The 22,814-nt window shown below is 35.7% G+C and overlaps 1 protein-coding gene across 1 annotated transcript; it reads left to right on the plus strand.

The window, feature by feature from the left end:
- Nucleotides 1–976: 976 nt before the first annotated feature.
- LOC116877594 (olfactory receptor 6C2-like) lies at nt 977–1,915 on the plus strand. The gene has a single exon (XM_032874354.1). The coding sequence runs from the start codon at nt 977–979 to the stop codon at nt 1,913–1,915; it is 939 nt and encodes a 312-aa protein (XP_032730245.1).
- The last annotated feature ends 20,899 nt before the right edge of the window (nt 1,916–22,814 follow it).

The raw sequence follows: 22,814 nt of genomic DNA on the forward strand, positions 1-22,814 counted from the left end.
CACTCTTTTATCTCTCTCTAAAAAAAAAAAAAAAAAAAAAAGAAGAAGAAGAAGAAGAGGTGGGAAAGAATTTTTAGCATTCTTTTAAGTGGAATTCTAAGGGAAATAGCTTATCTCAGCTTTTTTTGTGTAAAAATGTCTTATCTTGCTTTATATCTGATGGGCTTTTTGCTGAACAAGAATTTTAGTTTGTTGTTGTTGTTGCCCTTTCAGCATTACAAAGATGCCATTCCATTGTCTGCATACTGGTGAGTTTCCTTTGCTTTTCCGCCCATTCCCAGCTTTCTGGATCCTAGGAGATTTTTCTCTACTCTGTTAGACTGCCCCCATTTTTGGAGATTGACTACCATGAATCTTGTGTTGATTTGGAATATATTAAAAGGGTTTCTTTTAGCTCTATATCCTCTTCCTCATTCTTCTGCATTTGAAAACTTGAAATACATTCAGAAGACATTTTACTTCCATCTGGGACAATATCTGTTCCTTCCCCCAAGCTTTGATATACTGCTTGAGTACCTGGAGTGGATTTGTGAGAAAGAGTTACATGAGAAAATTCGCTCTGACTAGAAAACTTGAAATTCCAATCTGTCACAAGGGCTCTTCTGCAGCCATTAAAGTTATATTAACATTTTGGGTGGTTTCTTTTACTATAACCTATGGCAAATGCCTCCATCTTTATCACCTCAGCTTTTGTTGAGAGCAGTTGAGAGAAGTTTCTCTCCTATGAAGAAAGTATTACTTTATGTACTTTATTTTGTTTAGGTTTCCTTGGATCTTCTAGATCTTCAGATCACTGAGACTTTTTAAGACTATGATTTTGTTATGAATCTGTTTTGTTTTTATTATAGAGGTCAAAGCAACAGAGTGTGACTCTCTACACTCTAACAAGATAGGATATTGTAAGACTTGCCTTTGATTCCACTCTATTTGAAATTTCTCTGAACTTTTCTTGAACTAATAAAGAAACTGGAGGTCAATGATGAGAAATCAGACAATAACAACCTTCATTCTCCTTGGACTGACAGATGACCCTAGACATCAGATTCCTATTTTTATGTTTCTATATCTCACTTACATGTTAAGTATAACTGGGAATCTGACCATCATATTCCTCACTTTGGTTGACTCCCACCTCAAAACACCCATGTACTTCTTCCTACAGAATTTTGCCTTATTAGAAATTTCATTCACATCTGCTTGTATTCCTAGGTATTTATACAACATAGCAACAGGTGACAGATCAATAATTTATAGTATCTGTGTCATTCAAGTGTTTTTTATTGATGCCTTTGGGGTAACAGAATTTTTTCTTTTGGCCATCATGTCTTATGATCGCTATGTAGCCATCTGCAAACCCCTGCATTATGTAACCATCATGAACAACAAAGTCTGTGGAAAGTTTGTCCTCTGCTGTTGGGCAGCTGGTGTGTTGATCATACTCCCACCACTTATCATGATAGTAAATCTAGAATTCTGCAACTCAAATGCAATTGATTATTTCTTCTGTGATTCATCTCCTATCTTAAAGATTTCATGCTCAGATACATGGCTTTTAGAGCAGATGGTGATAACCTGTGCTGTATTGGCCTTCATCACAACCCTTCTGTGTGTTGTTCTGTCCTGTGTATACATTATCAAGACCATTATAAGATTCCCCTCTGCCCAGCAAAGAAAAAGGGGGTTTTCCACCTGTTCTTCTCACATGATTGTTGTTTCCATCACATACGGAAGCTGTATCTTCATCTATGTCAAACCTTCAGCAAAGGACTCAGTGGCTATTAATAAGAGTGTGACAGTGTTAATGACATCCATAGCTCCCATGTTGAACCCATTCATTTACACTTTGAGAAACAAACAAGTGAGACAAGCCTTCAGTGACTCATTCAAAAGAATTGCATTATCCTCAAAGAAGTAAGGGAATGCTAAAACAAAAGAATTAAGTTTTCAAAATACCAGAGTTTCCTAAACATAGTTCTTTAAGTTAATAAGTCATTCCATCTTCCTCATCAATCTGTCCTAATTCAGATTAACTTCCTCAAAACATCCTAAAGCCCACATTCCAGTTCATTCTTTACTCTTCTTATAGATGAATCTCAACTGAAATAATATCTCTTAAGAGAAAACATGACTTTATGTTCATAGAAAATACATTAATAGCTATACCTTCTCTTAACTTAAACAAACCTACAAAATATTACAAAATTTTTAAATGATGGAAAATAAATATGACACACAAAAAAAAATCAGTGCTTAATTTATGAGAGATGTGTTTAGAACAAATTGACATTGGTCTACCATAAGGAAATTGTATTCTGAATCTAAAAAGAAAAAAAGAAGACCCAGGATCACTGCCTCAGGCATCACACATATTGATACTTTAAGTTCTGAACAGTTGGATAGAACTAAACCCTATCATAATCCTGCCATAAATCTTGATGATTGAGGTTGGCCAAATGTGCACCAGTACTAAAATGGACAAATGACCTCACTCTCCAGAATGTTTTGAATTATTTTCTCTTATTCAGATCTACCCAGATTTATCCAGATCTATCCAGATCTATTTCCATTGTTTCCATGCTTCATAAGACGCCTTACAAATGTCATAAGTAAATTCCCTTGATCTCTGGCTTCAAGGAGAGTTTATCCAATGAGAAAATCTAGTAAGAGATTAGAGTTTAGGAGGAGAGTGGAATTGAGTATCTATTTCGTCCATTTATTCCTGTTGAAGTTGCCTATAGTTGGCTACATCCTTCTACTAAAATCTAGAATTCCTATAATTCTAGGAGTCACTTTCTCCACTTTCTAGTAACTGTTCCCTCATCTTTCACTTTCCCTTCAGGCACGGGGGTATTAATGGCTCTCCATATTGCTATACCTGCACACTACACCATCTCTTTTTCACTTCCCTCAATAACAGATGAAGTTTATAAATACTTTTTTTAAAACTGCCATATATAAATGTCCTATTTTTTTTACTAGTACATTCTTATTCTTTACTACATGACTAAATTGACAAAACTTCATAATTCTTGATGTTTGAGTCCTTGATATAAAAAAAATTCCCACCTAAGTTTTAGATTAAAAATAATTTGGGGCTCTGAAAAACAAACACACTTGAATCCTAAGATAGTCTCCATGATCATGAAGAACACTGAACATTTATTCAAACTTCTTCACCCGTACCTGGAATCTCCTCTTATAAAATTGATTATTTTGCATCATAAAAATGCCATTTAAATTATTTACCCTCTATTCTTTCCTACATTAAATTCCTGGTAGTTTAATATTTTGACATTAAAAATGTTTAAAGTTTTTATCTCTTTTAATGAAAGTGTGTATTAAATTTAAAAACTTAAGCACTATGTTTATAGTCTATATAATAGTTTATACTCCAGACTATTTGTAGGTAAAAAGCAAGCAGGATAGTCTAACTCCTGCTTAAGATTACCCAAAGTGTTTAGAATCCCTGAAACTAAAAGCCTACCACCATTCATAACAATATGTCATCTTTTGGGTTCAAGGATTACTGACAGATGCAACTTATAGACCCGTCTAATTAAGGGCAAAGGACCAAAGAGTCTGGAAAACTTCAGAAGATATATTTGGCTGAGTCTTAGTCTGTATTTATATCTCTACTTTGTGAAGTTATTTACTCATCATTAGGAATAAATGTGATGCACCAGGAGGGCAGATAGGGAAAAGAAAGAAATGTGATCAGTTAATGATCAATAGCTGGTTCTCAGTTTTGTCACTATCTAGCACTATCAAACACTTATCTAACGAATTATAACTTACTATAATGGACATTTTTCTAAACATAGTTTAAGCTGGCATATTTATTAAATATGTAAAGGAGATAAATGCATTTTATTTGCTTCATGAATCTGGAAAAGTAAAGAAATATAATCAAAAGTGAGATAAGAATTTACATACTGGCTTTGTTAATAATAAAATATTGAGAAATAGAATGCTTTCATTCAAAGATCAGAGACAAGATAATAATTTCCTCAGTCTACATATCTCTTTAACATCCTACTGAAGATTCTAGGTTATGAAATAAGGCAGGGAAAAAAAATCAAGCATCCAGAATAAACAAGAAGAAAGGAATCTATTTACACACCAAATGGTTATCAATGTAGAAAATTTTCTGGAATCTTTTAACCTACTAGAACAAATAAGTGAATTTAGCAAGCTTGAAGAATACAAGTTCAATACACAAAAATCAGTTTTCTTCTAAATACTAGCAACAAACAATCAAAAACTGAAATTATAAAAACATAGACAATTGACTTAAAAATATAAAATACTTTTAGATAAATCTGACAAAATACATGCAAGATTTGTACAGAGGTATATAAAATCTGGCTGTGATAAATTAAAAAAGACCTAAGTAAATGGAGAAATATATCATGTCCACAGATTGCAAGACTCAATGGTGTTAAGATGTCAATTTCCCCCTCAAATTTTTCTATAGATTATATATATTTTTTATAGATTGTATATTTTATTCTTACCAAAATCAGCAGATTTTTCTGCAAAACTTGAAAATCTTATTCTAAAATTTATACACGAATGCAAAGGATGGAGAATATCTAAGAGTTCTAAGAAAGAACAATTTTGAAGAAAAAACTCCCCTAAATTCAAGACTTATGACTCTATAGTAACTAAGATAGTAATTGTACTAAGATCAAAGGATAAATGGAATAGGAAAGAGAGTACATAAATAAGCACACACATAAATTATCATTTTATTTTTTACAGAGGTCTAAACATTGTCACTACAGATTCTAGAGATATTAAGAAGAAATGAGGTGACATTCTAAATGATGTATGCCAGTGACATGTATTTCAGTGGACAAATCTCCCAGAAAAGCACAACTCACCAGAAATGACATGTGATTAATTCCAATATTAGTATTTCCATATCTATAAAAAGCAAATGTAGCTGTTAAGAAAATCTTTCCCATAATGCAAATGCCAAGCCCAAATGGCATTCCAAGTAGATTACTCCAAATACCATCAGTCTTACACAAACTTCTCAAAAAGTGGGGAGAGAAAAGCAAAACACACAAATTTAAAAAGCCCAGAATAATCTGATAGGAAAGCTTGGTAAGAATATTAAAAGAAAGAAAATTTACAGGCCAGTATCTCTCATGATGATAGACACAATAATCCTAAGTAAAACATTAATAAATTAGTAAATCAAATCAAACAATATGTGAAAACAGTAAAACATCATGATACATTACAATTTCTTCTGAGAAAAACCAAGCCAGCAAGAATATTAGAAAGAGGTCCCAGCCCCCATCTCCACACAGAAACAGACTTAACAACCATCCACAGATGACACCATTGGATTTCAGGTAAGAGGTTACAGCATGCTGGTGATGCACAGAAATAAGACACATTGGAAAGAATAAGAGGCACCACTCACTTTACCCATATCATACCTCCCCCAACATGGTACGGCATAGTGCCAACAAAGACTAAGTTGAAAACTGTCACAAGACACAAAGGTTATTATATAATGATAAAGAGTGAATCAACAGGAATATATAAAAATTACATGTACACCCAACATTGGAGCACCTAAATATATAAAGCAAACATATACAGAATCAAAAGTAGGGGCACCTGGGTGGCTCAGTCAGTTAACCATCTTCCTTCAACTCAAGTCATGATCCTGGAACCCTGGGATCAAGTCCCACATCAGGCTCCTTCCTCAGTGGGGTGTCTGCTTATCCCTTTGCCTGACACTCCCCCTGCTTGAGCTCTCTCTCTCTCAAATAAATAAATAAAATCTTTTTTAAAAAATCAAAGGGAGAAAAAGACAGCAATACAATAATAGTAAGAGATTTCAAATACCCCCTTTTTGACCACAGAATATCCAGACAGAAATTCAATAAGGAAATAGTGGTCTTGAACATGCTGTAGAACAAATGGATCTCATAGATGCAAGATGAATATATCCTAGAGATCTGGTGTACAGCATAGTGTCTCCAGTTAACATTACTGTAATAAATGCTTAAAAATTTGCCCCAAGGGATGCCTGGGTGGCTCAGTTGGCTAAGCGTCCAACTCTTGATTTCGGCCCAGGTCAAGATATCATAGTCCTGGGATCAAGCCCTTCATCAAGCTCCTTTCTCAGTGAGGAGTCTTCTTGAGATTCTCTTGCCTCCCTCTCCTTCTCTCCTCCCCTCCCCACCTTGCAGCCTATTTCTTCAAAATAAATAAATAAAGTCTTTAAAAAAAATTTGCTCCAAGACTATAGATCTTATGTTAAATATGTATGTTAAGTTCTTGTCACAAAAGATAATTTTTAAAAATTTGTTCTAAGAATATATTTATTTTATATTTTAAAATATAAAATCTTTTTATAAATATAAATAAATATATAAAATATAAAATCTTTATATAAAATATAAAATCACTCCTTTCTCAGTGAGGAGTCTTCTTGAGATTCTCTTGACTCCCTCTCCTTCTCTCCTCCCCTCCCCACCTTGCAGCCTATTTCTTCAAAATAAATAAATAAAATCTTTAAAAAAAATTTACTCCAAGACTGTAGATCTTATGTTAAATATTATGTTAAGTTCTTGTCACAAAAGATAATTTTTAAAAATTTGTTCTAAGAATATATTTATTTTATATTTTAAAATATACAATTTACATTTTCTTAATAATAAAAATATTTAAATAAATTAAACTTAAAAACAATAAAATGAAACAAATTAGAAAATTCACTTGATAATTTCAATGAATATGGAATAGTTTATAAAATTTAAAATTTATTATCAATAAAATTCCCAGACTAAGAATAAAAGCAAACTTCTTTTTCCATTGGAGGGAATATAAATAACAATTTGGTAAACATAGAAGACTTTTTTTTAGAAAACTTTTTTTAAGGACCAATCATAAAATAGCTAAAACTAAAAGGAGGTTTTACCCAAAATTTTTTAAAATAATATAAATAAATAAATATATCTGAGACTGATAATAAAGTTTGCAGAAATATTTATATAAGTATTATTTGATACACCTGTGTTTTTCTTTTGCATTTCAATTTTTTTAACTTTTTTTCTAAATTTTAGTTTAGACTAGTTTATTCCTTTTTATTTTTATTTTCTAATATTCATATAGAGTTAAACTAAAAGGTAACCCCCTTGCCCCAATTAATGTTACCCCTATAGGTAAACCAATTTTTAATCCCCCTTTATCTTAGGAAAGTTGAGTCCTTTAACAAAGATATCAAGATACATCCAGGAAGAATCAAAACAACCTTCCTCGCCCACACTGAGAATTTACAACCACTCTCCCATCTTTTTCTTCTGCCAGTGTTTCTGTGCTTTTGTGTTTGTCCTGATAGTATATAAATCTTATGCTTGGGGTTCTTTTTGACGAGATTCTTCCTTTATTTGCTTATATATTTTTTTTCTCTTGTCATATACTTTTATCAGTTGTTTTGTTTGTTTTTGTTTGTATACTTCATCAATCTTACCTTGGGGCCCATTTGGGCTGAACCTTCTCTTTTATCTTCCCTTTTTTCCTGTCTCTCTCTCTCTCTCTCTCGCTCACTTTTTTTTCTTTTTCTTTTCTTTTTTCTCTCATTTGGGTGGGGAACCCGATTGCTCAGAAGCGTTCCAGGGTGCACCTTGACTGCACCACGGTCGATACATCCAGCTACATCTGTTCAGCCATCTCTCACCAAAATGACTAGGAGGAGGAATGCCCAACAGAAGAAAAATACAGAGGATGGGCCTTCTGCAACAGAGCTAATGGCTATAAACATACACAATATGTCGGAAAGAGAATTCAGGCTAACAATTATCCAGGTAATATCTAGGTTGGAGAAAGCCATGGATGACCAAACGGAATTGATTAGAGCAGAACTGAAAGCAACCAGGGATGATGTTCACAATGTTCGGGCAGAGCTGAAAGCTACCAGGGATGAGGTTCACAATGCTCTCAATGAGTTCCAATCTAATCTAAATTCTCTAAAAGCTAGGGTAACTGAGACAGAAGATAGAATTAGAGATCTGGAGGACAAACAGAGAGAAAGGATCAGGAGGAATGCTGGAACAAACAGCTTAGAAGCCACGAAAACAGAATCAGGGAAATAAATGATGCCATGAAACATTCCAATGTCAGAATTATTGGAATCCCTGAAGGGAAGGAGAAAGAAAGACGTCTAGAAGATATAGTGGAACAAGTTCTTCATGAAAATTTTCCCAATCTTGCGAATGGAACCAGCATTCATGTACTAGAGGCCAAACGTTCTCCACCCAAGATTATAGGTTCCAAAAAAACATCAAGGCACCTCGTAGTCAAATTGAGGAATCATAATTGTAGATACAATCTCTTGAAAGCCTCTAGGACAAAGAGGCTCCTTACTTACAGAGGAAAGCCCATCAGAATAACGTCACACCTGTCCTCAGAGACCTGGCAAGCCAGAAAGGGCTGGCAAGATATATTCAGGGCACTAAATGAGAAGAACATGCAGCCAAGAATACTTTACCCATCAAGACTGACATTCAAAAGGGATGGAGAGATAAAGAGTTTCCAGGACCGGCAAGGCTTAAAAGACTATGAAAACACCAAGCCAACACTGCAGGAAATATTAAGTGGGGTTCTATAAAAGAGGAAAAATCCTAAGAATACAATTGAACAGAAATATAGAGACAATCTACAGGAAGAAAGACTTCAAGGTAACACAATGTCAATAAAAATGTATCTATCAATAATCACTCTCAATGTGAACGGCCTAAATGCACCCATAAAGCGGCACAGGGTTGCAGATTGGAAAAAACGACAGGACCAATCCATATGTTGTCTACAAGAGACCCATTTTGAACCTAAAGATACACCCAGACTGAAATTGAAGGGATGGAGAAGCATCTTTCATGCCAACGGGCCTCAAAAGAAGGCTGGGATAGTGATTCTCATATCAGATAAATTAGATTTTAAACTAGAGACTGTGGTCAGAGCTACAGAAGGACACTACATCATTCTTAAAGGGACTATCCGCCAAGAAGATCTAACAATTGTAAATATCTATGCCCCCAATATGGGAGCAGCCAATTACATAAGAAAACTGTTAATCAAAATAAAGAGTCATATTGATATGAATACATTAATAGTAGGAGATCTTAATACGCCTCTCTCAGAAATAGATCATCGAAGCAGAATCAATAAAGAAACAAAAGCACTGAATGACACATTGGACCAGAAGGACGTCATAGATATATACAGAACATTCCACCCTAAAACAACAGAATACTCATTCTTCTCAAGTGCACATGGAACCTTCTCCAGAATAGACCACGTACTGGGTCACAAATCAGGACTCGACTGATACCAAAAGACTGAGATTATTCCCTGCATATTCTCAGATCACAAAGCTTTGAAACTGGAGCTCAATCACAAGGAAAAGTTTGGAAGGAACTCAAATACCCGGAAGCTAAAGACCACCTTGCTTAGGAATGCTTGGATCAACCAGGAGATCAAAGAAGAACTGAAACAATTCATGGAAACCAATGAGGATGAAGACACTTTGGTCCAAAACCTATGGGATACAGCAAAGGCACTCCTAAGGGGGAAATACATAGCCATCCGAGCCTCCCTCAAAAAAACTGAAAAATCCAGAACACAGCAGCTGTCTCTACACCTTAAAGAACTGGAGAATCAACAACAAATCAAACCAACGCCACACATAAGAAGGGAAATAATCAAGTTTAGAGCAGAGATCAATGAGGTAGAAACCAGAGGTACAGTAGAACATATCAATGAAACTAGAAGTTGGTTTTTTGAAAGAATCAATAAGATTGATAAACCATTGGCCACACTAATCCAAAAGAAAAGAGAGAAAGTCCAAATTAATAAAATTATGAATGAAAAGGGAGAGATCACAACTAACACCAAGGAAGTAAAAACAATCATCAGAAGTTATTATCAACAGTTATATGCCAATAAGCTAAGCAACCTCGATGAAATGGATGAACTCCTGGAAAACCATAAACTCCCAAACTTGAACCAGGAAGAAACTGACAACCCGAATAGACCGATATCTAGTAACGAGATTGAAGCAGTGATCAAAAACCTCCCAAAAAACAAGAGCCCAGGACCTGATGGATTCCCTGGGGAATTCTACTAAACTTTCAAAGAAGAAATAACATCTATTCTCCTGAAGCTGTTTCAAAAACTTGAAGCATAAGGAAAACTTCCAGACTCTTCATGAAGCCAGCATTACCCTGATCCCCAAACCTGGCAAAGATCCCCAAACCCCTACCACAAAGGAGAATTTCAGACCAATATCACTGATGAATATGGATGCTAAGATTCTCAACAAGATCCTAGCAAACAGGATCCAATAGCACATTAAAAATATTATCCACCATGACCAGGTGGGATTCATCCCTGGGCTACAAGGATGGTTCAACATTCGCAAATCAATCAATGTGATAGAACAAATAAATAAGAGAAGAGAGAAGAACCACATAGTCCTCTCAATTGATGCAGAAAAAACATTTGACAAAATCCAGCATCCATTCCTGATTAAAATGCTTCAAAGTATAGGGATAGAGGGAACATTCCTGAACTTCATAAAATCTAATTACAAAAGACCCACAGCAAATATCATCCTCAATGGGAAAAAGCTCGCAGGCTTCCCGTTGAGATCAGGAACACGACAAGGATGCCCACTCTCACCACTCTTGTTCAACATAGTATTAGAAGTCCTAGAAACAGCAATCAGACAACAAAGAGAAATAAAAGGTATCCAAATTGGCAATGAAGAAGTCAAACTCTCTCTCTTTGTACATGACATGATTCTTTATAGGCAAAATGCAAAACACTCCACCCCCAAACTACTAGAACTCATACAGCAATTCAGTAATGTGGCAGGATACAAAGTCAATGTACAGAAATCAGTGGCTTTCTTATACACTAACAATGAAAACACAGAAAGGGAAATTAGAGATTCGATTCCATTTACTCTAGCACCAAGAACCATAAGATACCTGGGAATAAACCTAACCAAAGAGGTAAAGGAACTGTTCTCAAGAAACTACAGAACACTCATGAAAGAAATTGAAGAAGACACAAAAAGATGGAAGAACATTCCATGCTCTTGGATCGGAAGAATAAACATTGTTAAAATGTCTATACTGCCTAGAGAAATCTATACTTTTAATGACATTCCGATCAAAATTCCACCAGTATTTTTCAAAGAGCTGGAGCAAATAATCCAAAAATTTGTGTGGAATCAGAAGAGACCCCGAATCGCTAAGGAAATGTTGAAAAACAAACATACAACTGGGGGCATCACGTTACCTGATTTCAAGCTTTACTACAAAGCTGTGATCACCAAAACAGCATGGTACTGGCATAAAAACAGACACATAGACCAGTGGAACAGAGTAGAGAGCCCAGATATGGACCCTCAACTCTATGGGCAAATAATCTTCAACAAAACAGGAAAAAATATACAGTGGAAAAAAGACAGCCTCTTCAATAAATGGTGATGGGAAAACTGGACAGCTATATGTAGAAGAATGAAACTCGACCATTCTCTTGCACTGGACACAAAGATAAACTCAAAATGGATAAAAGACCTCAACGTGAAACAGGAATCCATCAGAATTCTAGAGGAGAACATAGGCAGTAACCTCTTCGATATCAGCCACAGCAACTTCTTTCAAGATATGTCTCCAAAGGCAAAGGAAACAAAAGCCAAAATAAACTTTTGGGACTTCATCAAAATCAAAAGCTTCTGCACAGCAAAGGAAACAGTCAAGAAAACAAAGAGGCAACCCATGGAATGGGAGAAGATGTTTGCAAATGACAGTACAGAAAAAAGGTTGATATCCAGGATCTATAAAGAACTCTTCAAACTCAACACACACAAACAGATAATCATATCAAAAAATGGGCAGAAGATATGAGCAGACACTTCTCCAATGAAGACATACAAATGGCTATCAGACACATGAAAAAATGTTCATCACTAGCCATCAGGGAGATTCAAATTAAAACCACATTGAGATACAACCTTACACCAGTTAGAATGGCCAAAATTAGCAAGACAGGAAACAACGTGTGTTGGAGAGGATGTGGAGAAAGGGGAACCCTCTTCCACTGTTGGTGGGAATGCAAGTTGGTGCAGCCACTTTGGAGAACAGTGTGGAGATTCCTCAAGAAATTAAAAATAGAGCTTCCCTATGACCCTGCCATTGCACTACTGGGTATTTACCCCAAAAATACAGATATAGTGAAAAGAAGGGCCATCTGTACCCCAATGTTTATAGCAGCAATGGCCACGGTTGCCAAACTGTGGAAAGAACCAAGATGCCCTTCAACGGATGAATGAATAAGGAAGATGTGGTCCATATACACTATGGAGTATTGTGCCTCCATCAGAAAGGATGAATACCCAACTTTTGTAGCAACATGGACAGGACTGGAAGAGATTATGCTGAGTGAAATAAGTCAAGCATAGAGAATCAATTATCGTATGGTTTCACTTATTTGTGGAGCATAACAAATAGCATGGAGGACAAGGGGAGATGGAGAGGAGAAGGGAGTTGAGGGAAATTGGAAGGGGAGGTGAACCATGGAGACTATGGACTCTGAAAAACAATCTGAGGGTTTTGAAGGGGTGGGGGGTGGGAGGTTGGGGGAACCAGGTGGTGGGTATTAGAGAGGGCACGGATTGCATGGAGCACTGGGTGTGGTGCAAAAACAATGAATACTGTTATGTTGAAAAGAAATTTAAAAAAAAAGAAGTATTATTTGCTGAAAAAAACTAAATTTCTAATAAATATTTTATACAACCATACAATTCACATCTATTTATTTGATAATAAGCAATTGCAGACAAATTTTCAAAAGTTAGGAGTGACATGAAAAACTGATGGAATCTTGAAATGTCCATATCACAAGTCATCAAAAATGATGATGCATCGCTATGTTGTACATCTGAAACTATGGTAACATTATGTATCAAATGTACTTCAGTTAAAAAAATAAAAATTTTCAAAATGATGTTTCATGTTCTACAACTAGTGATTTGAAAATAGTTTTGTGTTGCTTGTGTGACAAAACAAGTTATCAAAATCATATAAGAGGCATTTAGACAGTATTAAATATGTATGTAAAATGTTAACATTTGTGCATAGGCAATATTGGAAGGAGTAAATATAGACACAGTAAAAGTACTTATCACTAAATTTGTGGTCATTATATACTTTCTTAAGGTTATCTGATTTTTTGGGACTCCTGGATGGCTCAGTCAGTAAAGCATCTGCCTTTGGCTCCAGTCATGATCTCAGGCTGGGATAGAGTCCTAAGTGGGGCTCCATACTCAGTGGGGAGTCTGCTTGTCCCTCTCCCTCTGCCCCATCCTCTACCCCTGCTCATGCTCTCTCTTGCATGCTCTCTCTCTCAAATAAATATTTTTTAATTATCTTTTAATTAAGACATGATAAGGAAGAAAACTAGGTCCTTATACCACCTGTAGGAGGTATGGAACAAATGCAGAAAAGACAGACATGTACTCTCCCATCTGATTTTTAATGCTGTGTGTTGGCCTGTATTGAATAGTATTGTTGAATCTTTCTTTCTCGGAAGACACTGTCTTCATTGCTACATCTTTCAGGATTTCTGCCAAATTCATTACACTAAAGATTCATCAGGGATTTTCTGAAATGGGATCACTGAAGTCCCTTGTGTTTATTCATTTCATTTTAGCTTTGGCAAATAAAATAGCTATTAATCTTGTTAATGTAAAAACTTCTCACCCTACCATAAGAATCAGAATATCAACCCTTTCAAAACCAGAAAGAGCACCACATATTCCAAAAACCTTTGAATTCTGTATCACCTTCAACCTTACAGCTCTAAAATGAGATGAAGTTGTTAACAAGAAAAATTTGGCAAAGTGTTGGAGACCAATATCTCAGAGATCACAGGCATTCCAGACTCCCTGCAAGGCGAGTGCTTGTCCACTAGTGAGAGTGGTCAGAAGTTCAAATGTAACCTTCTGCTAACAAAGTCTATCTTCCTAGTAGTAATCAGCAGGAAACGTACTGGGAAACATCCAGTGAAAGCTATCATTGATTTCAGAAGAGTAAGTATGACAGTTGTGATTTCACTTACTTTGCTTTTTGAGAAATTAGATCAAGAACAAATTTGATTTACATTTACCAAAATTAGTAATGTATATAGCTATTTGAAATAGTGTACAAAAATTGGGTTTATATCATTGCTATATTTTCCGTAGAAAACATGACTTTAGCTTAGCCAAGATAGTATATAATGAGTGTTATTGACATGAATTATTATCTGGCATGAATTCGCTCTTCATTTCAAAGTGAAGCAATATAAATTTATATGAAAAATTACCTCTAAACATGACTTACTAGCTAAGTTAATGATATAATAAATGGTCTCTTCACCCTTAAAATTTCTTAAACTCTCTGAAAAACATATAAAAAAAAACAAAAATGTCAGTTACAATAACTTCTCAATAATTTCTCAATAAAATCATCAAAATAATTTCTTCAAACTTTGTCTCTTGGTATTTTGCACATTAGAGGAGAGCATCAACAACTAGAAGAAAACATGGATAATTTAGAACAATAGACTGTGTTTGTACACACTAACTGCTCATAAGCTCAGGAAAAGGGATTGACAGGAGGTTAGGTGGGCTATTGAGATAATCCTTCAGTGTGTCTTAATTTGATCTATTTAGTTTCATTCCATGTATGCGTACAATCCCATGGCTCCTCAGAAAGTTCACCATCATGGTGACTCTATACTTTGAGGCTTTATAGGAGCAATACACTTCTGGTATCTGACCCTGCTCCCAATTCTAAAAGAAGGAAAGATTTTAAAGAAAGGAAATCTATTCACATTGTAATCTAATCAGACCCTCCAGGGAAAACTCTTTTCCATTCATTGATATAAACTAATCTCAAACCCTATTAGCACTGATTCAGGAATTAAAATACCTCCCTTTGGTTCAGGAATTAAAATACTCCAGATTATAATATAGTTAATTAGTAATCACTGAGAAAGAATTATGAAAGATCACTGACACAAACTCAGAACACAAAGTCCTTAAGCATGTTAATATGTTACTGAAAGATGAATTGAAGGGGTATAAACTGCAATAATGAAGGGAAAATAACATATTTGCCTAAGATAGGAATAAGAACCCAAGGATCATTTTGTTCTTTGGTTTGGGTGTTATGATTAAGGTATTTAAAAGATTGTAATATTTTAAGGTAAATAACATATGATAAATTATGTATTTAATTGTATAAGTCTTGTATTTAATGTTCATATTTCTGTTATTTATAATATATAGGTCTACTTGTAGAAGGAAAATCTAAAAGCATATGTTCCAAAATATTTGCTCTCTCTGTTACAATAGTTCACATTCTTTTCCCCTTTTTACATATCAGACAAAATTTTTCTAGTTTATAAATTATTCATATAATAAAACTGGATAAAGAATAAATGAGAGATTTATAATTTTCAACCATCTTAGAATGTATGAAAATAAATAAACATAATTTAGACCGATATTTTAAATTATGTTCTGGCAATCTGTAGCAGATGTTATTGACACTCTTTTCTCTGAGGACATTGTCATTATTAATTATTGTTACGCGTTTTTTGTTTTTACCACCTCAGTACACAGAAGATGCATTAGTACCTTTTGAATGTATGTTATAAAAGACTTTCTGATCTTTCAACTTAATTATAAATCACAAGTGTCGTATTGGTAGTGTAAAAACCTCTCAGCCCAGGGAATTTCAAACATTAGGTTTTCCTCCCAAAGACCTTACTCCTAATATTACTCACTTGGAAAAGTATTTCTTTCCAAAAATGATGAATATTGGAAAATAATGAAGAAAATATTGTCCAGAAAATACTGCCCATAGAGAAAAACCATTAGGGGTGTGCTTTTGCAATGCATTGTAGATAGCAAACACCATAAATTCCCAGGGCTACCATGTGCTTAGCACGAGTGACCATAAGTTCATACACAAGTCAAATGCACATTCATTTTCAATTTTGTATCTTTAAAATTTTGGGGTGATTTCATAGTGAACAGAAGCTAAGAGTAACTTTTAAAGCATGAAAGTACTACTACTGGATACATGAATGTCATTAATAGCAGTAATTAAGAAAGGTCATCAAAATGTCATATTACTGATTGTCATGCAATAGCATCATGTGCTATACCTTCAAACAAAGGGAATCTCAGATGATACCATTTTATTTGTGATCCTACAAGCATTATAAAATGTAAAATATTTGAAAGATAAAATAAAATGTATCACTCACACTTTGGAGACAATTTTATCGAAACTTCATTCTCACTTATAGGATAGATGGGTTTTCCATGGAACAATGCTATCTATTTATAATTGCAGTAAAATACTCATATTCAGAGCCTCCATTTCTTAAGAGGTGCATGGCTTAGTTCAATGCCATAATGAAGCATTTGGTGTCTGCGATTTGAAGAAATGGGATTCAAAGGGGGTATGTGGGTTCCCAAAGAGGGTCTTCAGTGTATCTTAATGTGATCCACAGAGGTCATTCCCTGTGTGACCCTACTACCTTTCAGATTCCAGTTCTCAAGAAAATCTAGAGCCTTGCTGATGACATTTCTCTGAGATAGTGGCATAATTGTGAGAATGGGACATATAGATGGAGTTGAACCTGTACCCACGCTGGTAAGAACAGAATATTTTAATCAATGCATTGAGTCCATTCTTTTAACTTTTGGAGTCTCCTGGGAAAATGCATTTTCATTATTGATACAGGAAAAACAGCAAGCCCTAAAGACACTGAAAATATTTAATTGGTTGTTATTGTAATTAATGTGTGATAACAGAGAAAAAACTTGGTACTACAAAGTCAACCTATTATTTGATTATCCCAATGACAGATATCTCAAAGAAGCAAAATGGAATTTCAAAAACTCATTTGTAATAGAAGGCAATGAAGAAAAGCCAATTTGCTCTTTAGTAATAAATATTAGCAGAGAATGTAGAGGCTTTGTGGTATGACTTAATTCAGTAACCAACACTTCACTTCACTGCAAATAAATAAATAAATAAATACCACAAAGAAATAAAATACAAACTATGAGAGCCATGGGCATAGAAATTCTTTAAAAAGTAAATTCAGTGAGGGGGAGGAGCCAAGATGGCAGAGAAGTAGCAGGCTGAGACTACATCAGGTAGCAGGAGATCAGCTAGATAGCTTATCAGTCCATTGCGAACATCTACAAATCCAACAGGAAACCAAAGAGAAGAACAGCAACAATTCTAGAAACAGAAAATTGACCACTTTCTGAGAGGTAGGACCGGTGGAGAAGTGAATCCAAAGTGACGGGAAGATAGACCATGGGGGAGGGGCTGGCTCCTGGCAAGCGGTGGAGCAATGGAGCACAAAATCAGGACTTTTAAAAGTATGCTCCATTGAGGGACATCGCTCCAGAAGCTAAACTGGGGTGAAGCCCACACAGGATCAGCGTGGCCCCAGGTCCCACGGAGTCACAGAATGATCGGGGGTGTCTGAGTGTCCCAGAGCTCACAGGTATTAGAGTGGGGAAGCTGGCTCCAGAGACAGAGCCAAGGACTGAGCTCTCAGATCGGGGTTACCTTGAACCGGTCGCAGGCTGGTGAGCTCAGAGTGCAGCCAGAGGCCAGGGTCATGGGAGTGATTGAGCGCTTGTCTCTGAGGGCGCAATGAGGAGTGGAGCCCCAAGCTCTTGGCTCCTCCAGGCCAGAGACTGGGAGGCCGCCATTTTCATTCCCATCCTCCGGAACTCTACGGAAAGTGTTCAGGGAACAAAAGCTCCCAAAAGCGAACCCAAGCGGATTACTTAGCCTGGCCACTGGTAAGGGCGGTACAATTCCACCTGGGGCAAAGACACTTGAGAATCACTACAACAGGCCCCTCCCCCAAAGATCAACAAGAAATCCAGCCAAGACAAAGTTCACGTACCAAGAAAAGCAGAATCCCAGAGAAGGAGAAAGCAAACCGTGGAATTCATGGCTTTCTCCCCATGATTCCTTAGTCTTGCAGTTAATTTAATATTTTTTAATTTTTTTTTCTTCTTCTAAATTTTTTTAAATTTTACCCTTTTTCCTCTTTTAACATTTTTTAACTAGTTTATCTTAACAATACCTTTCATTAAAAAAATAATAATTTTTTGAACCTTCATTATTATAGTCATATTTTATCCTTCATTGTACCTAACTTTATTTTTTGTATACACATAGGGTTTTTTCTTCTAAAAAATTTGGGGTACTCTTAATAGATCAAAATATGCTGTATATCTAGCTCCAGGCTTGTTTTAGTCTCCAGCCCGAGCAAAATCTATGCACTTTCTTTTTCTTTATTCTCCCAACCAACTTACTTTATCAACTCCTTTTTTGAAATTAAAAAAAAATTTTTTTTCATCTTTATAGGCATATTCCATCCCTTCATTGGGTTTACCCTTATACATGTTTTTTTCATTCTTTAAAATTTGGGGAGGTAGTTTCTTCTAAGAGACCAAAATACTCCCACAATTAAGTGGGTGACCCTGTTCTAGTCACCAATCTAATATATGTATTTTTTTTAATATTTTTTTAAATTTGTTTTCTTTTTTTTTTTTTTTCAAATTTTTTCTTTCTGAACTTCTTTTTATCCCCTTTCTCCCCCCCCATGATTTGGGGTCTCCTCTGATTTGGCTAAAGCTCATTTTGCTGGGGTATTTACCACACTTTTAGTATTTTATTTGCCCCTTCATATATTCTTATCTGGACAAAATGACAAAGCGGAAAAACTCACCACAAAAAAAAAGAACAAGAGCCAATACTAAAAGCTAGGGACCTAATCAGTACGAATATTGGTAATATGTCAGATCTAGAATTTAGAATGAAAATTCTCAAGGTTCTACCCGGGCTCGAAAAAGACATGGAAGATATTAGAGAAACCCTCTCTGAAGAAATAAAAGTCCTTTCTGGAGAAATAAAAGAACTAAAATCTAACCAAGTTGAAATCAAAAAAGCTATTAATGAGGTGCAATCAAAAATGGAGGCTCTTCTGCTAAGATAAATGAGGCAGAAGAAAGAATTACTGATAGGGAAGAACAAATAACAGAGAATAAAGAAGCTGAGCAAAAGAGAGACAAACAAATACTGGACCACAAGGGGAGAATTCGAGATATAAGTGACACCATAAGAAGAAACAACATTAGGATGACTGGGATTCCAGAAGAAGAAGAAAGAGAGAAGGGAGCAGAAGGTATATTGGAGAGAATTATTGCAGAGAATTTCCCCAATATGGCAAAGGAAACAAGCATCAAAATCTAGGACGTGCAGAGAACCCCCCTCAAAATCAGTAAGAATAGGTCCACACCCCATCACCTAATAGTAAAATTTACAAGTCTTAGCAACAAAGAGAAAATCCTGAAAGCAGCCCGGGAAAAGAAGTCTGTAACATACAATGGTAAAAATATTAGATTGGCAGCAGACTCATCCACAGAGACCTGGCAGGCCAGAAAAAACTGGCATGATATATTCAGAGCACTAAACGAGAAAAACATGCAGCCAAGAATACTAGATCCAGCTAGGCTATCATAGAAAATAGTAGGAGAGATAAAAAGCTTCCAGGACAAACAAAAACTGAAAGAATTTGCAAACCCCAAACGAGCTCTACAGGAAATATTGAAAGGGGTCCTCTAAGCAAAGAGAGACCCTAAAAGTAGTAGATCAGAAAGGAACAGAGACAATAGACAGTAACAGTCACCTTACAGGCAATACAATGGCACTAAATTCATATCTCTCAATAGTTACACTGAATATTAATGGACTAAATGCCCCATCAAAAGACACAGGGTATAAGAATGGATAAAAAAACAAAACCCATCAATATGCTGCCTACAAGAATCTCATTTTAGACCCAAAGACACCTCCAGATTTAAAGTGAGGGGGTGAAAAACAATTTACCATGCTAATGGACATCAGAAGAAGGCTGCGGTGGCAATCCTTAGATCAATTAGATTTTAAGCCAAAGACTATAATAAGAGATGAGGAAGTATATCATACTCAAAGGATCTGTCCAACAAGAAGATCTAACAATTTTAAATATCTATGCCCCTAACGTGGGAGCAGCCAACTATATAAACCAATTAATAACAAAATCAAAGAAACACATCAACAATAATACAATAATAGTAGGGGACTTCAACACTCCCCTCACTGAAATGGACAGATCACCCAAGCAAAAGACAACAAGGAAATAAAGGCCTTAAATGACACACTGGACCAGATGGACATCACAGATATATTCAGAACATTTCATCCCAAAGCAACAGAATACACATTCTTCTCTAGTGCACATGGAACAGTCTCCAGACTCGATCACATCCTGGTTCATAAATCAGGTCTCAACTGGTATCAAAAGATTGGGATCATTCCCTGCATATTTTCAGACAACAATGCTCTGAAGCTAGAACTCAATCACAAGAGGAAATTTGGAAAGAACCCAAATACATGGAGACTAAACAGCATCCTTGTAAAGAATGAATGGGTCAACCAAGAAATTAAGGAAGAATTGAAAAAATTTATGGAAACAAATGATAATGGAACACAACGGTTCAAAATCTGTGGGACACAGCAAAGGCAGTCCTGAGAGGAAAATATATAGTGGTACAAGCCTTTCTCAAGAAACAAGAAACAAGAAACGTCCTAAATACACAACCTTACCCTACACCTAAAAGAGCTGGAGAAAGAACAACAAAGAAAGCCTAAACCCAGCAGGAGAAGAGAAATCATAAAGATCAGAGCAGAAATCAATGAAATAGAAACAAAAAAAAAAAAAAACAATAGAACAAATCAACAGAACTAGGAGCTGGTTCCTTGAAAGAATTAATAAGATTGATAAAACCCTGGCCAGATTTAAAAAAAGAAAAGAGAAAGGACCCAAATAAATAAAATCATGAATGAAAGAGGAGAGATCACAAGCAACACCAAAGAAATACTAACAATTATAAGAACATATTATGAACAACTCTACGCCAACAAATTTGACAATCTGGAAGAAATGGATGCATTCCTAGAGACATGTAAACTACCACAACTGAACCAGGAAGAAATAGAAAACCTGAACAGACCCATAACCAGTAAGGAGATTGAAACAGTCATCAAAAATCTCCAAACAAACAAAAGCCCAGGGCCAGATGGCTTCTCAGGGGAATTCTACCAAACATTTAAAGAAGAATTAATACCTATTCTCTTGAAACTATTCCAAAAAATAGAAATGGAAGGAAAACTTCCAAACTCATTTTATGAGGCCAGCATCACCTTGATCCCAAAACCAGACAAGGATCTCATCAAAAAAAGAGAATTACAGACCAATATCCTTGATGAACACAGATGCAAAAATTCTCACCAAAATACTAGCCAATAGGATCCAACAGTACATTAAAAAGATTATTCACCACGATGAAGTGGGATTTATTCCAGGGCTGCAAGTTTGGTTCAACATCCGCAAATCAATTGATGTGATACAACACATTAATAAACGAAAGAACAAGAACCAAATGATACTCTCAATAGATGCCGAAAAAGCATTTGACAAAGTACAGCATCACTTCCTGATCAAAACTCTTCAAAGTGTAGGGATAGAAGGCAATACCTCAATATCATCAAAGCCATCTATGAAAAACCCACCGCAAATATCATTCTCAATGGAGAAAAACTGAAAACTTTTCCGCTAAGGTCAGGAACACGGCAAGGATGTCCGTTATCACCACTGCTGTTCAACATAGTACTAGAAGTCCTAACCTCAGCAATCAGACGACAAAAAGAAATTAAAGGCATCCATATCGGCAAAGAAGAAGTCAAACTATCACTCTTCGCAGATGATATGATACTATATGTGGAAAATCCAAAAGGCTCCACTCCAAAACTGCTAGAACTTGTACAGGAATTCAGTAAAGTGTCAGGATATAAAATCAATGCACAGAAATTAGTTGCATTTCTCTACACCAACAACAAGACAGAAGAAAGAGAAATTAAGGAGTCAATCCCATTTACAATTGCACCCCAAACCATAAGATACCTAGGAATAAACCTAACCAAAGAGGCTAAGAATCTATACTCAGAAAGCTATAAAGTACTCACGAAAGAAATTGAGGAAGACACACAGAAATGGAAAAATGTTCCATGCTCCTGGATTGGAAGAATAAATATTGTGAAAATGTCTATGCGGCCTAAACCAATCTACACATTTAATTCAATCCCTATCAAAATCCCATCCATTTTTTTTTCAAAGAAATGGAACAAATAATCCTAAAATTTATATGGAACCAGAAAAGACCTCGAATAGCCAAAGGAATAATGAAAAAGAAAGCCAAAGTTGGTGGCATCCCAATTCCGGACTTCAAGCTCTATTACAAAGCAGTCATCATCAAGACAGCATGGTACTGGCACAAAAACAGACACATAGATCAGTGGAACAGAATAGACAGCCCAGAAATAGACCCTCAACTCTATGGTCAACTAATCTTTGACAAAGCAGGAAAGAAAGTCCAATGGAAAAAAGACAGTCTCTTCAACACATGGTGTTGGGAAAATTGGACAGCCACATGCAGAAAATGAAACTGGACCATTTCCTTACACCACACATGAAAATAGATTCAAAATGGATGAAGGACCTCAATGTGAGAAAGGAATCCATCAAAATCCTTGAGGAGAACACAGACAGCAACCTCTTGACCTCAGCTGCAGCAACTTCTTCCTAGGAACATC

Source organism: Lontra canadensis, unplaced genomic scaffold (assembly GCF_010015895.1).
Source record: "Lontra canadensis isolate GAN:19392208 unplaced genomic scaffold, GSC_riverotter_1.0 scaffold53, whole genome shotgun sequence".
Taxonomy (NCBI): Eukaryota; Metazoa; Chordata; class Mammalia; order Carnivora; family Mustelidae; genus Lontra; species Lontra canadensis.

Coding starts and splice junctions, on each gene's coding strand:
- LOC116877594 (XM_032874354.1), top strand. CDS start 977: ATGATGAGAAATCAGACAATAACAACCTTCATTCTCCTTGGACTGACA.